The sequence below is a fragment of the Felis catus genome, chromosome D4 (genome assembly GCF_018350175.1).
Source record: "Felis catus isolate Fca126 chromosome D4, F.catus_Fca126_mat1.0, whole genome shotgun sequence".
NCBI classification, from domain to species: Eukaryota; Metazoa; Chordata; class Mammalia; order Carnivora; family Felidae; genus Felis; species Felis catus.
In genome coordinates, this window is record NC_058380.1 from 57,316,458 (window position 1) to 57,333,389 (window position 16,932).

The 16,932-nt window shown below is 52.8% G+C and overlaps 2 protein-coding genes and 1 long non-coding RNA gene across 4 annotated transcripts; 2 read left to right on the forward strand and 1 right to left on the reverse strand.

Moving 5' to 3' along the window:
* The first annotated feature begins 3,323 nt into the window (after positions 1-3,323).
* TESK1 (testis associated actin remodelling kinase 1) lies at positions 3,324-8,689 on the forward strand. Its single transcript, XM_019815537.3, has 10 exons — positions 3,324-4,587; positions 4,721-4,842; positions 4,972-5,020; positions 5,525-5,671; positions 6,007-6,089; positions 6,258-6,348; positions 6,601-6,684; positions 6,816-6,905; positions 7,046-7,160; positions 7,509-8,689. The coding sequence occupies exons 1-10, from the start codon at positions 4,369-4,371 to the stop codon at positions 8,393-8,395; spliced, it is 1,887 nt and encodes a 628-aa protein (XP_019671096.2). The 5' UTR covers positions 3,324-4,368; the 3' UTR covers positions 8,396-8,689.
* CD72 (CD72 molecule) lies at positions 8,638-16,664 on the reverse strand. Of its 2 annotated transcripts, XM_023242421.2 has the most exons (9): positions 16,446-16,664; positions 16,244-16,351; positions 15,537-15,632; positions 14,822-14,911; positions 14,154-14,489; positions 11,112-11,254; positions 10,356-10,474; positions 9,259-9,405; positions 8,638-8,980 (listed from the first exon to the last, which is right to left on the reverse strand). In XM_023242421.2, exons 1-8 carry the CDS (start codon positions 16,525-16,527, stop codon positions 9,264-9,266), a joined length of 1,116 nt encoding a protein of 371 aa, XP_023098189.2. In that variant the 5' UTR covers positions 16,528-16,664; the 3' UTR covers positions 8,638-8,980; positions 9,259-9,263. The 2 variants fall into 2 exon arrangements, with proteins under 2 accessions (XP_023098189.2, XP_023098191.2); XM_023242423.2 differs by lacking the exon at positions 14,822-14,911.
* LOC123381548 lies at positions 10,099-11,869 on the forward strand. The gene is made up of 2 exons (XR_006588659.1): positions 10,099-10,501; positions 10,693-11,869. It is a non-coding gene; the product is annotated as an uncharacterized LOC123381548 (long non-coding RNA).
* Positions 16,665-16,932: the final 268 nt, after the last annotated feature.

The following is a 16,932-nucleotide window of genomic DNA, read 5'->3' on the forward strand; positions in this document are numbered from 1 at the left end:
TGTGGTCCCCAGATTGAGCCCCACAGGCTCCACACCTACAGCAAGGAGCCTGCTTGGGATTCTCTCTCTCTCCCTCTCTCTCTGCCCCTCCCCTGCTCATGCTGTGTGTGTCTCTCAAAATAAATACATAAACATTAAAACAAACAAACAAACCGGGGCTCCTGGCTGGCTTAGTCAGTGGAGCACACAACTCTTGATCTCAAGGTTGTAAGTTCAACAGTCCGTGTGTGCGCTCAGTAATCAGAGATTACTTTAAAAAAAAAAGAAAGAAAGAAAGGAAGAAAGAAAGAGAAAAAGAAAGAAAGAAAGAAAGAAAGAAAGAAAGAAAGAAAGAAAGAAAGAAAGAAAGAAAGAAAGAAAGAAAGAAAGAAGAAAGAACTTTAAAAAGACAAAAACAGTAAGGGATAAAAGAGGATGAACTTAAAGATTTAAAAAGATTTAAGAGATACATCAACTGTGATGTATTGACCTTATTTGGATTTTGGTTCAAACAATTTCTTTTTTTTTTTTTTTAATGTTTATTTTTGAAAGCGAGAAAGAGAGACATAGAGCACGAGCAGGGGAGGGGCAGAGAGAGAGAGGGAGACACAGAATCTGAAGCAGGCTTCAGGCTCTGAGCTGTCAGGCTCTGACCCTGGGCTTGAACTCATGAACTGCAAGATCATGACCTGAGCTGAAGTCGGATGCTCAACCAACTGAGCCACCCAGATGCCCCAAGCAATTTCTTAAACTAAACATTTATATGATAATGGGGGAAATATGAGCAAATAGATATTTGATATTAAGGAATTATCGGGCTTTTTGGGGTGTGACATGGTACTGTGGTTTGGTTTAAAGAAGAATCCTCGTCTTTCAAAGGTAACATACTGAAATATTTATTGATGAAATGCTATATCAAAAATATACACCAAATAATTAAGTGGAAGGAGAGAGCAAGGGTATAGAGTTAGATGAAACAAGATTGGCCATGAATTATCATTGGAGAATCATTAGCATAGTAGGTACATGAAAGCAGGTACTTTCACCTCGGTCAGATCACTTATGGCAACAGTACAAATGAGGCATAGACAAGTGATTTTGCACAAGGTTCTCCAACAAAATGGTCTTACCCAAGGTAAATAAACATTCATTGTTTTATTGTTTGTTCTTTCTTTTCATATTTGACATTTTTCCATCATAAAAGTTTGAAAAACAACCACAAAAGGATCTTCTAATAGCTTAAATTAAGGAATACTTAAAACTTATCTTAGCAGACCCCTCTGTACTACTTAATGCTGTTCATTATTTCACTTTCCCTAAATTCCCCATTCCTTGGATTCCATGGCACCAGCCTCTCTAGATTCTCTTCCTATCTTTCAGCTTGATTCTTCATAGTCTCCTTCACGGAATTCTTTTCATCCACACACCCTTTTAATGTTGGTGATTCCCAGGATTCTTGTCAGCCTTCTCCCTCTATACACTCTACTTGGATGATGGCATCCACATTCATGGTTTCCTTTATCATCACACCTTTACTTGAGGCAAACATCCAACTTCCCCCACCCAACCTTTCCTCCTGGATTCTTTATCTCAGCTGATATCACCAGTCATCTAAACTACAAACTTAAAAATGATCCTGGCTGATGCTTTCTCTCCACTGACCTGACTGACTTCGGATACTAAATCAATCATCAAGTTTTCCCAGACTGGTTGAATGTTTCCTCTTCTTCCCTATTATCCCTATCCTAGTTCAGTCTCTCATCCTCTCCTGACTGAACATTAGCAGAACTTCCTTTCTAATCAGTCTCCCTGCCTCCATACAACCACCACAGTTATCTTTCTAAAACAGGATCCTGGGGGCCCCTGGGTGGTGCAGTCGGTTGGGCGTCCGACTTCAGCCAGGTCACGATCAGCCAGGTCACGATCTCGCGGTCGGTGAGTTCGAGCCCCGCGTCAGGCTCTGGGCTGATGGCTTGGAGCCTGGAGCCTGTTTCCGATTCTGTGTCTCCCTCTCTCTCTGCCCCTCCCCCGTTCATGCTCTGTCTCTCTCTGTCCCCCCCAAAAAATAAATAAACGTTGAAAAAAAAAATTTTAAACAGGATCCTGGCTCCTCTGCTTGGAATTACTATCACCAACAACGGTAACTCTCAAACTTGGATAAAAGGTCAGATATATGTCAATTACATTATTATAATAATATTTTAACAAAATGCATAAATTCCTAGTGTTTACAGATCTCATACAACTATAGGAAGCACATTTACAAATTAAATAGTTGTGGGTGTTAAATGAACATTAACGTGATGAATGAGTTTGTTTCGCTGAGATCAAATTGCCTCTGGAAGAATTACATGATGCACAAGGCCCAGGCATAGGTTGTTCTCAAGACTGGCCTATCTTCACTGGCTCTGGAAGGGCTGTGAATCTCTTCCATTCTGTCTCCAAACCTGTGCGAAATCTTCCGCTGTACGCTGCACCGGGACAGCATCCGGTCTTCTCTCCACCCTAAGGCAACGTTTATAATCTAAGACTGTTTTTTCTCTTCTCATTAGCCCCGGACAATTAAATAGAACTTGGCTCCAACTCTCATAAACACCGGACAGGACTCTGTTAGAAGGCGAGCACGCACACGGACGCAGAATGTGCTTGTCTTAATTTCCTTTTCATCTTACCACAGAAACAGAAATGAAATACTTGAGATTTTTTTTTTTTTAAAGAACTCTGCCTTCTTCAAGCCCTCTCGCTCCCGAGACCTGCAGCCTTCATTCCCGCCACCCTCCATTCCGCCGCTAGGTGGCAAGCTGCTCACAGCTGCCTGCAAACGCTCGCCTGGGAGGCGTCCTCCGGATGGAGCGTCGTCACTCATCCCTGGCGATAATTGGCTATTTCGCCGACCCCCCGGGGGGAGGAGCCAGCAGAGAACCGGAAGCGTTGGGTTCGGTGAGTGCACAGTGCGTGCGCATTCAGGGCTCTGCACCGACTTAAAAGAGGCAGACTGCAGCTCCTCCTCCAGCCTGAGGGGGCAGACCGGATTCCTACACGGTGGAGGGCAGAACCTCCAGAGAGGGGTCACACTGATAAGGGCTGGGCCACATTGAGGGGAGGAGTCACGTTGAGAGGAGGGGGTCACAATGACCGGTGTAGTCACTCTGAGAGGTGGGGTCTCATTGTGTAGAAGAAACACACAGAGGAGGGGTGTCTCACTGAGGGGTTCTGATACACACTGATGGTGGCAGTATCATACTGGGGAAAGGTCCCTCTGAAGGGGGCGTCTCACTGAGGAAGTGAGGGTTCTCCGAAGGAAAGGGCTCCTGGAGGGGCGGGGTTTTGCCGAGGGGTGGGATCTCGCGGAAGGAGGGGCTTCCGGGCAGGTGGAGGCTTCTCTGCAGAGAGATAGGGTCGTTTGGAGGAAAGAGTAGGAGGTTGAGGCTGGGTAGTCACTGGACGGATACTCCTCTCTTCCTCTGAACTTTATTCGAGGGAGGCGGGATGGAGTAAGGAGGTGTGGGCCACATCAGGGACGGGCTGGCCACAGGCTCACGATACAACCGCCCGAGAAGGGAGAAAGTGTCAGGGAATCCAGGGGTGTAAGGGTCGAGACCTGGGAAATGGGCAGGCTGGAACAGAGCGCGGGCCGGAAAGGTAGGCAGGTTGCTGGGCTACCTCCGATTGTGGCTAGACCTGAAGTGTCTACTTTTCTGCCCTGCTGGCCCACGGAGCCCAGGAATCCGGCGGCTTCCTGAGCTCGGCTCTCTGTAGACAGTGGACTGAGGGTGGGAGGAGAGAAAGGACACCCAGGGCAGCTAAAAAGGTATTTGAGCTGCGCGGACGCACAATCAGCCTATAATTCCCTTCAGTTATTTAGCTCGGGCCTGAACTTATTTGGCCCCGACGTCCCAGACCCTCTCGCCCAGGGTGTCGCTGCCACGGGTTAGGGGTTGCGTACCTGAGGGGGCGTGGCCGCTGCCGGTGGGCCGGGCTGGAAGGAGTTAAGCGGAGGCCCGGCTCAGCCCCGCCCCTGGCAGGCCGCGGAGCCTGAGCCCCAGCGGCGAAGCGGAGCAGCCGCCGCCCGCCCGCCAGCCAGCCCGCCTCCGCCTGCGGGGAGTCCGCCCGCTTGCCCGCCGGCGCCCGGGAGAGCCACTGCCACCGCCCGGCCCAGGCCCAGGCCCAGGCCCTGCGCCGAAAGAAGCGGAGCGGCGTTTACCCGGGCCCTGCAAGCCGGCGCGGCGGGGGCGGGCCCAGGATCTTCCGCTGATCTTCCATTCTCCCGGGCGGGAGCGGGAGCCCCTGCGTCCCGAATCGGGCTGGGCGCGCGCCCATGGCAAGCGCGGCCTGCCCGGGCCCCGGGGACCCTGCCATGTGAGGCAGGCCGGGGCTGGGGGCCCGGCCATGGCCGGGGAACGGCCCCCACTGCGGGGCCCTGGGCCAGGGCCCGGTGAGGCGCCGGGGGAGGGGCCCCCGGGGCCGGGGGGCACGGGTGGAGGCCCGGGCCGGGGCCGCCCCTCCTCCTACCGGGCTCTCCGCAGCGCTGTGTCCAGCCTGGCGCGCGTGGACGATTTCCACTGCGCCGAGAAGATCGGGGCCGGCTTCTTCTCTGAGGTCTACAAGGTAGGATCAGCAGAGAGGGCAGAGGGGCGGGACCGAGCCTTAGACGGGAGGCTGGAACTAGGGGCCCCAGACCCGGACGACACTCGCGACCTGGCGAATCTGCACGGGACTCGCCGGCCCATGCCGCCCCCAGGTTCGGCACCGACAGTCAGGGCAAGTCATGGTGCTGAAAATGAACAGACTCCCCAGTAACCGGGGAAACACGCTACGGGAGGTGCAGCTGATGAACCGGCTCCGACACCCGAACATCCTAAGGTGAGCGGCCTCAGCCGCTTGCTGAGAAGCTTGCTGGGAGAAGAGGAAAGATCCCGCGGGAAAAGTGGGAACTGTAGAGGGGCCTGGGTTCTTACAGCCTACCCTCCTATCTTCCCCATCCTCTTCCAGGTTCATGGGGGTCTGTGTGCACCAGGGGCAGCTGCACGCTCTTACAGAGGTGAGGATGGGCCAGGAAGGAGGGGACCCCCCACCATCACCATGGGGAGAGAAAGTCAGCGCCCGATGCATCTACAGAGGAATAATGAGAGGCAGCAGGACCTCCTCCCATGGGAGGCTTCCTGAACTTCCCTTTGGGCTAACCACAAATAAAAGGCCTCAATTGGTCACATTCCCTATATGCTCTATAACAATGTTGTCCAATAGAACTTTTTGTAGTGATGAAAATGTTCTGTAGGTACATGTGGGTAGGTAGCAGTAGAAATATGACTAGTGTGACTGGAGAGCTGAATGTTTAATTTTATTTAAACTTAATTTAAATTTAAATAGTTGCACAGGTCTTGGACAGGACAGCTCTAGAATATGAGCGGGAGATCCTAGCGCACAGACTCACCCTTCTGACCTTTGCGATCCTCCTAAGTGTCCCCTGGCTTATAAGTAGGAGACCTGCAGTACAGGCAGAAACCTTGACATTCATTCCCCTTCTGCTCCCATTATGCCCCAGTATATGAATGGGGGAACCCTTGAACAGCTGCTCAGCTCTCCGGAACCCCTGTCCTGGCCTGTCAGGCTCCACCTGGCTCTGGACATTGCCCGCGGCCTGCGGTACCTGCATGCCAAAGGTGTATTCCACCGAGACCTAACATCCAAGGTAGGCTGGCCAGGTGGATGGAGGCATGAAAGGGGATTTGAAACTATTACACTGTAACTGACCCATGGATGTTGAAATGTGGATAGTAGACATATTAGGATGTTGGGGTAGCAAAGCATTGGAGAACGGGGGACTGAGGTGAAGGGGAGCTCTAAGGGGCTGGTTACCAGCCTATGTTTGCAGTGATAGATGAAATTGCAAGATTGTGGTGCATTAGAGAACTGGTAGATCAGAGAGGGTTGGGGTTCTTCTGGAGTGACAGGGCTTTGGGGTGTATATTGGGAGATAAGAGAACAGAAGGTGATGGGTGTATGGGGATGCTATGTGTGTGCCAGAACTGTCTGATCCGACGGGAAGACCAAGGCTTCACGGCTGTTGTGGGTGACTTCGGGCTGGCTGAAAAGATTCCTGTGTATAGGTGAGGTGAATGCCCCTGTGCTCCCTAAACTTTCTAGAAGGCCCCTATCTAAATGAAGCCTCCAGAGACATTTCCCTTGGAGTGGGGAGGGGGCTGACCTCATCCCCTTTTGTTTAGGGGGGTTATCTGAGTGAGCTGTTTCTGACCACTCTGCCCCTACCCCTGCAGGGAAGGGGCAAGAAAGGAGCCATTGGCTGTGGTAGGTTCCCCATACTGGATGGCTCCAGAGGTGTTGCGGGGTGAGCTGTATGATGAGAAGGTAAGACATCAATCCTTCAGATACCCAAGGCCTTCCAGAGACCTTCGAGATACTTTTATAAGGTCCCATCCCAATTTCCTTAACAGCCCTACTGAATATTTAGGAGACCCCCAAGATCTCCCTTCCCCTTCATAGGCACCCCTCCAACACATGAAACTATCAAGACTTCCCCCCAAAGTCCGACATATTCTGACAAAATTCTGACATGAAAACTGTCAGTGTCTTCCACTGACATTCTCTCCTCCCCCCCAGGCTGATGTCTTTGCCTTTGGGATTGTCCTCTGTGAGCTCATTGCACGAGTACCTGCCGACCCAGATTACCTACCCCGTACTGAGGTGAATGATGTCTCCAGGTTTGAGAAGGAGGAGCTCTAGACTGGTTCTCTGGAGGTTGAGGTCCTGACTGGGGGGCAGAAGGAGAACCCAAGGAAGGCTGACTTGAAGGCCCCTCTTCTCTGTACCCGCAGGACTTCGGCCTGGATGTGCCTGCTTTCCAGACCCTGGTAGGGGATGACTGCCCACTGCCCTTCCTGCTCCTGGCCATCCACTGCTGCAGTGTAAGATCCTCACTCCCTTTCCTTGCCTACCACCCACATCCATCAGCTGGCAAGGCTTTCCTGTCCCAGGTGGTGAGAGGAAAACTTAGGGACCCTCTTTTGGAGCAATGAATGAAGCTGCCCCTTTCTCTCCCCATCAGATGGAACCCAGCACTCGTGCTCCCTTCACCGAAATCACCCAGCACCTGGAATGGATCCTTGAGCAGCTGCCTGAGCCATCCCCCCTCACCAGGGCTCCCCTGACACACAATCAGAGTAAGTGAGCATGACCTTGACCCAACATAAGTCCTTTTGTGTCTCTTCCCTAGGACTGAGGGAATTGTCTGGGGAAGACTAAGTGTATTTATTAGCTGAGAAGGCTGTGGGTGGGTAGTGGTGAAAGGACATCTCAAAAAAAGATATTTTCAAATTCTAGAGCCAAGGAAGGAGAAGGAGGAAAGAAGAGGTAAAGGAGGGCTAGAGGTGACATCTCCCCCTTTCCAAAGTACCCAGTGGAACTCCCTTTTGTAAGCTCTAGTCCCACCAGCCTCCTGGTGAATAATGAGGCCTCAAGGAACTATGATCAATGCTAAGAACAGTAACCACACACTTCTCTGTCTACAGGGTCTGTTTCAAGAGGGGGTCCGTCTGCCACACTTCCTAGGCCAGACCCCCGGCTTTCCCGAAGCCGGTCAGACCTCTTCCTGCCCCCATCACCGGAATCACCCCCCAACTGGGGGGACAATCTGACTCGAGTCAACCCCTTTTCACTCCGGGAAGACCTCAGGGGAGGCAAGATCAAGCTGTTGGACACACCCAGCAAGCCAGTCGCCCCCCTGCCCCTTGTACCACCATCACCACTGCCCTCCACCCAACTGCCCTTGGTGACCACTCCAGAGACCCTGGTCCAGCCTGGGACACCTGCCCGTCGCTGCCGCTCGCTACCATCATCCCCTGAACTTCCCCGACGTATGGAGACAGCACTGCCAGGTCCTGGCCCCCCCACTGTGGGCCCCTCGGCTGAAGAAAGAATGGAGTGTGAGGGCAGTAGCCCTGAGCCAGAACCCCCAGGACCAGCTCCCCAGCTGCCCCTGGCCGTGGCCACAGACAACTTCATCAGCACTTGTTCCTCAGCCTCCCAGCCCTGGTCCCCTAGATCAGGACCTACCCTTAACAACAACCCCCCAGCTGTGGTGGTGAACTCCCCACAAGGCTGGGCTGGGGAGCCCTGGAACCGGGCCCAGCATAGCCTGCCCCGGGCAGCAGCCCTGGAGCGGACAGAACCCTCGCCGCCCCCCTCAGCTCCCCGGGAGTCTGATGAGGGGCTGCCCTGCCCTGGCTGCTGTCTTGGCCCGTTCAGCTTTGGCTTCCTGTCCATGTGCCCCCGCCCCACACCAGCTGTTGCTCGCTACCGCAACCTGAACTGTGAGGCGGGCAGTCTCCTCTGCCACCGAGGGCACCATGCCAAGCCTCCCACACCCGGCCTGCAGCTGCCTGGGGCACGCTCTTAGCAGTAGAGCCTGTGGTCTCTGGCCTCCAACCTTGGCCTTCAGGATGCCCTGTGAGGACAGAGCACACATATTGGACAGTGCCAGCCCCGGATGGGCTGACCGGCTCTTCTCCCCGTGTAGGGGAACCTCAGCATGGACTCAAGGGACGGAACATTTCCTATCTAGCCCCTGGGCTTGCTCTCCCGTGGGCAATCACTGAACCAGACAAAGCATTGCTGACACATGAGACTAACACGTGCAAATTATTTAAAAATATTTCAATAAAACTGCCTGGCTGGCTCCGGGCTGCCCCTATCCACTCAGCCCATGCGCCCTCCTCCACCCCGCCCCCAATTCCACTATGGGAAGTTCTTGGGGAGGCCAAAATCTCTTCTAGAGACTTCTTCACCCACTTTCCCAGGAACAGTCCAGTTTCTGGGACAGGATTTCAAGCAGGCGGCAGGCTGGCTGGAAGTGTTGGGCATGGATCAGCCCTTGCCTGGGCACTGCCCACAGAAGAGTGAAAGAACACTGGAGGGAGATGATCTTAGGGCCTGCAGGCTGCAGTTACAGGTGAGGGGCACAGGCTCTTGTTGGCACGTGTACCTGTAAGAGTGAAGCATCAGTGAGCTCCACATTCACTGTTATTAAGAATGCTCATCCAGCTCATCCCATCTTCTCAGACAGCCAAGAAGCCTCCCTCCAGTTCCAGGCCTTCCCTGCCCAACCCCCCCTTACATAAGCAGACCAAGGCCCTGAAGTCTGTGGAGGTGACTGTCACTCTCAGGAATAAGTTTTTCCCCTGACTTCTGAGCCCCTGCTCTGAGATCCTCTCCCTCCTCCCTCCCCAACTCTCATGCCTCAGTCCCATCCCTCGTGCTTACCCAACTCAGGGCAAAGAGTAGTCCTTATCTGGATTCCCGAAAGCTGCCATCTCACAGATGCAGGGAAGATGAGAAGTGCAGTCCTCCTGCTGCCACTTTGGCCAACTGGTCTGTACCTTGTAACATCTTGAGCTTCGACCATAATACCTAAAGATTGGTGAATAGAACTGGGATAAAATTCTGCCCCTCCCACCCCACCCCCCCATTTCACCCCACCCCCACCCCCACTCCCTTCTCTCACCTTGCCCTGCATTAAATACAATGAAGTCCTAGCTTGCCCTGCCTGTCTAAGGCCACGTCTGGGCATGGTTCACGGACAGATGTCTTTTCCAACCCGAAGAGGCTTTAGGACCAGGGGAGGGAAAAATCACCCAAGATGTTAAAGATGGAAACCCCAGTTAGGGAACATGGATGATGACTACCCTGTTTCAGGGTCCCTGGAGTTGATCTTCAAAGTTATCCCACTGCTCCCTTACTTCCTGGGGCAACTCTAGTGCCAAGTGGTCCTGACGGAGAAAGTGCCACCTCAGTTTCGGTAGCCTTGTCAAGGGATGGGAAGTTAGATGCCAGGGTTCATCAGCTGTGAAGCCCTAGCTAAAGCCTCACCTTCTTCCTCTGAGAGAAAGACGACATAGGTCCCAACCCACTAACTTAAGGGCGCCTGGGTGGCTCAGTCGGTTAAGATCCAACTTCAGCCCAGGTTATGGTCTCATGGTTTGTGGGTTCAAAGCCCCACATCTAGCTCTGTGCTGACAGTGCAGAACCTACTTGGGGTTCTCTCTCTCTCTCTCTCTCTCTCTCTCTCTCTCTCTCTCTCTCTCTTTTTCACAAATAAATAAACTTAAAAAAAAAAAAAAGGTCCCCACCTAGTAACTTGAAAAGAAAAAAAAAGTGCCAGGGACTGCTAGGTACTGGGGAGGGGACAGAGAATAAGACTGTCCTAAGAAGTTATTAAGTAAAGAAAATGCACAAATAGGCAATTACAATATTGACTTATGAAAGAGTTTTGGGAGCAGAAACTGGAGAGGAATCTCAATACCATGTCTTTATGAAGGAATTATGGAGTTGGACATGCCCAGGAATCCTAACAGACTTACCCAGAGGATTTTTTACTATCAGCCTGCTGCCACATCTTAATATAGTTGGAGGTAGCCCAAAATGAACCAGTAGGATTAACTTCTGTCAACATCTTCCTCGCATTGTTGAGATAATTACCCTGAGGGGAGATTCAGAGAGATGAGAGGTATGTGGAAAATGATGAGAAATATTCCAATATGTGGGGGGGGGGGGGGGGGCGGGGGGGCAAGGGGAGGTAGGGGAGGGAATGGGCCAGTGGAAGAAAATGAACACTACAGGGAGCCCTATGAGCTTTGACCAAGAGGACTGTGTCTGACTGGTGCATGACATCAGCTCATCAGTGACCTATCCCTGCAGCCTTCAAGCCACCATGCAGATGGAGGCTCACCCTTCAGTTCACCTCCCAGCTGGGTAAGAATTTCTGCCAGCCTTTGAAGGGGAGTCATTCCATGAGCTGCTCTGTTCACAAGGAGCCAGTCCCTTCAATCCAGCCCACCAGTTTGGGACCTCTCTGCCTGAAATTCCCTGAGAGTCAAAGAAGCTACTAAGCAGCACTGAGAGCTGAGCAGAAAGCTGAGATGAGAAACAGGTTAAAGTAAAGATGGTTCATAAGCTTCAACTCTCATGCCACCTCCAGTCAGTTGGTAGAGGCCACCTCAAGCACTGTGCTGAGAAGCTGCACGGAAAAAGGACGCGTGCCACGTGTGCACTGCCATTCCTAACTGACGGCATAGATCCCTCTACCCACTACGGTCTCTGAATGAGGGTATGCTTACTGAGTAATAAATGTCATTGAAGGTGGCCAGGTCAGAGGACAGAGATTTACAGTGGTTTTGGCTCTCATCCCAAGTTCTTGCAGTAAGTGAGATGTAAAAGCAACTCTTCTCACTCAGTATCCATCCTGAAGGACAGCAGGTATCTAAAAACCAGAAAGAATGTGACAGCACAGCCCAAACCCAAGAGGGAGATCTCCCCATTTGGGATGAAAGTGAGGACTCTGCGACCTGGTTGCTCACAGTGTCCCCCTCAGTCTAATCTCGGCACCTTTACTGACTTCTAACACTTGATCTTTGCGATCTTTCTTTCTTCGGCCTCCCCTAGTAATTCCATTCCTACACACATTTAGGAAAAGCCTTTGGTATTCAACAACATCCCTCCTTAACAGGCTGGGAGCTTTATTTTCATAGGGCTCATGGTACTACTACCGATTTCTGAATGATTGCAGTCTCCCCCCTACACCTTGGCTAACCTCACCTGGGCCCCCCATAAGTGTTCAGTAGGCTCTAATTCATCTCAATAGGTCCTTAAGCATTCCTCACTGCATATTCAAAACTTTCCCATACCCCTCAAGCTGCTAGCCACCTCCCCTTTCCTCCCCACTCTTCCACAAGTAATAACCTTCGTTCCTGTTCTGCTGAAATGGTCAGACACTTGATGTGAACTCTCTCCATTTCCTTCTCTTCCACCCCAAAATTTGTCTCTTCCCTGCTCCTCTGTTCCTGATCATAAGAAATAAACATCCCTCTTTCTTCAACAGCTTTGTTCCATGAGTCCTACCTCCATCACTCAAAGATCATTCCTTCCCCACTCGCTCCCTCTCTTCTGTCTACATTTTCTCATGTCCCCACCTAGCTACTCTCTTGCATTTCTGTCCCATGGCAACTAAAAGGAATAAAAAGTCAGTGTGGCCACCATGGAAGAGGCTGAGAGGATAAGGGTCATGCTGAAAAGTAGGCAGAGACCTTGGTAGCCAGGTGAAGGACTTTTATATTACAAGGAAGAATAAGTCAACACGGGGTTTTACATAGAGGAGTTTTGTTCACTGGCTGTATCCCAAGTGCTTGGTCACAGCACTGGACATATAGTATTTATTGCATAACTTTTGATGTAATTAATTAACTGGAATGGCATGATCAGATTTTTGTTTTTAAAGGATCACCCCGGCTGCAACATGAAACGTGGATGGCGGAGGGAGGTGTGGAGGGATGTTTAGGAAAAACAGTGCAGCAAGCTGCCACAGTTATCGTTGCAGAAGATGGGGGTGGGCAAAAATGTGAACGAAAGTATAGATGCAGGGGTGGAAAATGGAGGAAGTTCCTCCGCCAGAGTCGGGCACTTGACTCGCGGGCACTTTCTGCTGAAAGTGACAGAGAAGGTGGTGGGGTAAGGAGCTATCGTGGAGGGCAAGCCACCACTGCACAGCTGCCAGGCAGCATTGAGGGACCGGCTGGGATGGAGACTAGAGTTCTGGTGGCACCAAGCAGAATGACTGCACAATATGGCACACGTGGGTGCAGGCATGCGCCAGGTGGGCACTTGAGTTCATCAGGTGATCAACTCTGGTGCACCAGAAGGTGTAAAGGAACAAAGGAGCGAGTGGTTCAGGTGATGGATAGAGAAGTGCCAGCTGATGCAAAGGAAACAGGAGAGATAGTGGGTTAGAGGCCTCAGTGAGGTTAAAGACGTGTAGGGAAAGCTTGGAGGAGGTGGGTGTGGTCAGAGTGGAGGTCTGAAGGAGAGCCTGGGCCTGGCGGGCTCAGTTGGAAGAGCATGCAACTTTTGCTCTCAGGGTCGTGAGTGCAAGCCACGCATAGGGGGTAGCGATTACATCAGTAATACATGCATACATACATACATGAAGAGACACCTGGGTGGCTCAGTCAGTTAAGAGTCTATTGACTTCAGCTCAGCTCATGATCTCACAATTCGTGAGATTGAGTCCCACATCCGGCTCTGTGCTGACAGTGCAGAGCCTGCTTGAGATTCTCTGTCTCCCTCTCTCTCTCTCTGCCCCTCCCCTGCTCGAACTCTCTCTCTCTCTCTCTCTCTCTCTCTCTCTCTCAAAATAAATAAATAAACCTTAAAACAAACAAACAACAAACAAAAAACAGATCTTGGAGTTGAGATCGGAAACCAGCCTTTTAGTGGAAGAGCAGTTTAGGATGCTGGGACCTAGGGGGTAGCTGAGGGAACGGGTGACAGCACTGCACGGAACTGAGAGTCATAGAGAATAAGAAGGCTAAAGAAATGAGGACTGGGTGTATCTGCACATAATCTTACTATCTTAAGCCTTGGGGGAATTATCCAGATGCCCCCTAAACTAGACAGAGCCTAACCTGGACCATAGGTCACCAGTCCGTGAACATTCCAGTTGCCTTGGCCCTGGCACCTCTAATCTCAGCCTGCTTTTTGCACCGCCTCTCTCCTTTTATGTGGCCCCCTCCCTCACCCCCACACATTGCCTGGGCTCCTGCCTTCAAAATAGATGAACACTCCACCCCAGTTCCCTACCCCACATTACCCACCCCCACCTCATTGTGAGTGCCACCCACACTTGAGAGCTTCAGCTACTTTGCCCCACCGCCCCTCATCAATCACTAATTCTTAACCTTTGAGGAATCTCAGATGTAGTGAGAAATAAAGCTATAGACCCTCTCTTTAGAAAACTGTGCAAACAACCAGTTTCACATCCAAATTCAGGGGGTTCCCAGATCTTTGACTCTGATATCAAACCACATGAGACCTGAGTTTGGTGCTTTGGACAGTGAGATCTGCATTGCTGGCTGCCACCCTCCTCTCCTGGAGGATCTGCCTTAGAGCTGGGTGAGTCGCCCTAAATCCAGTATGCAACTTGATCCTCCTCTCTGTTAGCCAAGGCTGCACAGCTTGTGTCAGCCACCACTCTGATTTACGACCCCTTTCCTCAACAACTTAATACGGCCCCTGATAGATAGATCCTGCCCCTGCCACAAGTGTGTCCTCATTTCAATCCGTCCCTCACACACACCCTCCCATCTTTCCTCTCCCAGAGCAGATACCTGATAAGGGGCATGTGAACAAGGGCTTCATTGTATCCTTCATCCGGCTTAGCCTCTGCTCCAAGGTCCTCCTCTGCACCTCCTCACTTTGCAAGGCCTCCTTGGTCTTCTCCCTGTCAGACTGGCAGGCCTGTAACTGCTCTTGGGTAGCCTGGTGAACCCTCTGTTCCTCCTGTAGTGCTTCCTGACTCAGGGCTAGTTCCCTCTTGGACCCCTGCAGATCCTCTTCCCTCTTCCCCAGCTGGGTTATCTTTAGGTGGAGCTGCTGCCTCAGGCTGCTGTTAGTGGCTTCCAGAACACTGTTCATCTGCTGGAGCTGCTGAGATACCTGCAGATCTGTTCAGCCATAATGAGATTTGGAGGACATCTTCCTCAGCCATGCTCTGGTGCCCTGAGACTTCAGCATCAGTCTTTTGTCTGCTCTTGCAAATTTTTGCATAACAGGCTGAAATATAGGATCTGACTGCCTAAAGCTTAAGGAGGTACTGGATCAGGTAAGGACAATTTAGGAAGACACGGCACTCTAAAACAGACCTGGCTGGAAACCAGACCAAAAGCTAAGGAGGTGGTGGTGACTGGGGGCCCTGCCCAGAGAAGGGCAGCCGCTGGAGACAGTAGGGGAGAAAATTGCTTGGGGTAAGTGGGAAAGGGGAGACGGCCATACTCACAGCGCACTCCCAGGCAGATGGCGGCCACCCCTAACAGCAGGCAGGCGAGGAGCAGGCCAAGAAAGAGGTACAGCGTGCAGGCTGCGCGGCCTTAGGGAGACAGTGGGATGAAGGGCAGAGACCCCCACGAAAGTCTATAGCCTGAGGGGCTGGCTGGGTGGGTGGTATTCATGGGAAAGGGCATCCCTCCCTCAGAGGACGTGGTGCAGGCATGGTGGGTTTTGCCGGGTAGTGGGTTTCCGCAGGTAGCGAGGGAAGATGTTCCGCAATAAGGGCTGGGATTGCTGCTGGTAAGGATTGAGGGGCGCTACCTGGTAAGATGGGAACTAAATCTCAGACGGAGACAGAGGACGGGGATATAGGAGTGGGGACCATCGTAACGGGGGGAGACGGGAGGATCTAGGTCAACCTGTGGGAAAGATATATGTGGATATTGGGGGTGAAAAGGACGGGAAAGGGGGTCTCGGGGCTGCCCGCGCAGTCCGGAGGGCTGTTCCGGCAAACTCTTGGTACCAGATCCGGACACCGCCGGGCAGGGCACCAGCCCAGCTGGGACCCCGCCAGCACTTCACTTCGCTATCACCTCCCGGGGCGGCAGCGCCGGGGGGGTGATGTGGGGGCGGCCGCCCAGCGGGAGGCCCCGCCGCGTGCCCGAGCGCGAGCCCTGCGGCGCGGGGAGGGCGGGGCGCGCAGGTGGGGAGGGCTCCGTACTCACCAGTGAGAATCCTCCCGGCAGCTGGTGACGCCACGGAGCTCCAGGACGCAGTTGGCTGCTCCGCCTGGAGCCCTGCGGACCGGTGGCTACTCCAGTCTGAACATGGGAAGCCCCGGGAAATTCCTTTCTTTCCACCCTCTCCTTCTCCACCGCGCCGAGAAGCCTTCAGCGACACGCTAGAGTACTCTGGGACACGCTTAGCATTCTCTGGAGTTCTGCCTCTCCCCCAGGATTCTTGTGTCTCTCCTGGGTCTTACTATAGCCTCTCCCCGGGGATCCCCTCCTCTCCCTCCTGGGTCTCCGCTTATGTTTTCCGCAGCCTTCTCCACCCCCCCCCCCCCACCCCGCATAGGCCTGCCCCAAATCCTCTTCCTGGAGGCGCGTCCATCCCCCTCCCCTGCCCTCTCTTCTCTGTCCCATGACTCCCCACTTCCTATTCGAACTCCTCTCCCCACAGGGCTGCCCTGACCCCTCCCCGGATCCCTTGTCTCCACCTTGCCCCCGGGGAGCTTTATTTTTCCCTGGCTCCCATTTATCCAGTGTTCAGTCTTCTCTTTCCTAAGCACCCCCTCCTTTTCCAAGGGTGTTGTTCCCCCCCCCTTCCAAGAATACTGTGGACTTGCAGCTCGAGACACAGCTCTCCTCACCCCCCCTACCGCGCCCCCCCCCCCGCCCCGCCAAACAGACAGGCTCTGAGCTTTCCGTACCTGCTTTGTCCCCTACTCCAGAAGAGGCCAAGCTTAAGGGCCCGCCTGAGACTGAGACTGAGGGCACTTGTACATTCTCGTAGGTGAGTTCCTCATCCTCATCAGCCTCTGGGGCAGGAGAGGAGAGAAAAGGTGGAGGTGGGGTAGAGTCATGAGGGAGCATAAGGTTGCAAAATCAAGGAGATGCTTCTTCCACCCTTACCCTGTCCTGACCGGCTGGAGACGCTCTTCTTCAGGGGAGCCTTCACAAACCGCAGGTCTGCATAGGTGATGGCCTCAGCCATGGCCCTGAGCACCTCTGCTCCCACCGCTCTCCCCCTTCTTCCACTGGCCCCAAGCTTCCCTTGACACTCTCCCCTCTGTCCCTTCACACTCTTAGGCTCTGTGTTCCTTCGGTGACTGCACAGCTTAGTGCTTTACCCTGTGACTTCCAGTTACAAAAGAGGAAGATGTGAGCAAGTCTCAGACAGATGGGTTCAGTGAAGCAGATGGCATCCCTAAGCCTCTGCCAGAGGGACAGCCTGGGAAACTGAGGTCCAGAACATGTGGGTAGAGGCTGGAGGTGTCAGGGCTCACTACTCAGGCCTGTCCCTGTGTCCTGCCTGTGCTCCCCCTGCATGCATCCCAGACCCATTTTGGCAGTACTGGGCTCTAAATGCCTATCCTCCTGATCATCTACCCTGATTTGC

Coding starts and splice junctions, on each gene's coding strand:
- TESK1 (XM_019815537.3), top strand. CDS start 4,369: ATGGCCGGGGAACGGCCCCCACTGCGGGGCCCTGGGCCAGGGCCCGGT. Junction 4,588..4,720: donor TCTTCTCTGAGGTCTACAAG/GTAGGATCAGCA, acceptor TGCCGCCCCCAG/GTTCGGCACCGACAGTCAGG. Junction 6,906..7,045: donor TGGCCATCCACTGCTGCAGT/GTAAGATCCTCA, acceptor TCTCCCCATCAG/ATGGAACCCAGCACTCGTGC.
- CD72 (XM_023242421.2), bottom strand. CDS start 16,527: ATGGCTGAGGCCATCACCTATGCAGACCTGCGGTTTGTGAAGGCTCCC. Junction 16,352..16,445: donor CTCCAGCCGGTCAGGACAGG/GTAAGGGTGGAA, acceptor CTCCTGCCCCAG/AGGCTGATGAGGATGAGGAA. Junction 14,912..15,536: donor TGCCGGGAGGATTCTCACTG/GTGAGTACGGAG, acceptor TGTCTCCCTAAG/GCCGCGCAGCCTGCACGCTG.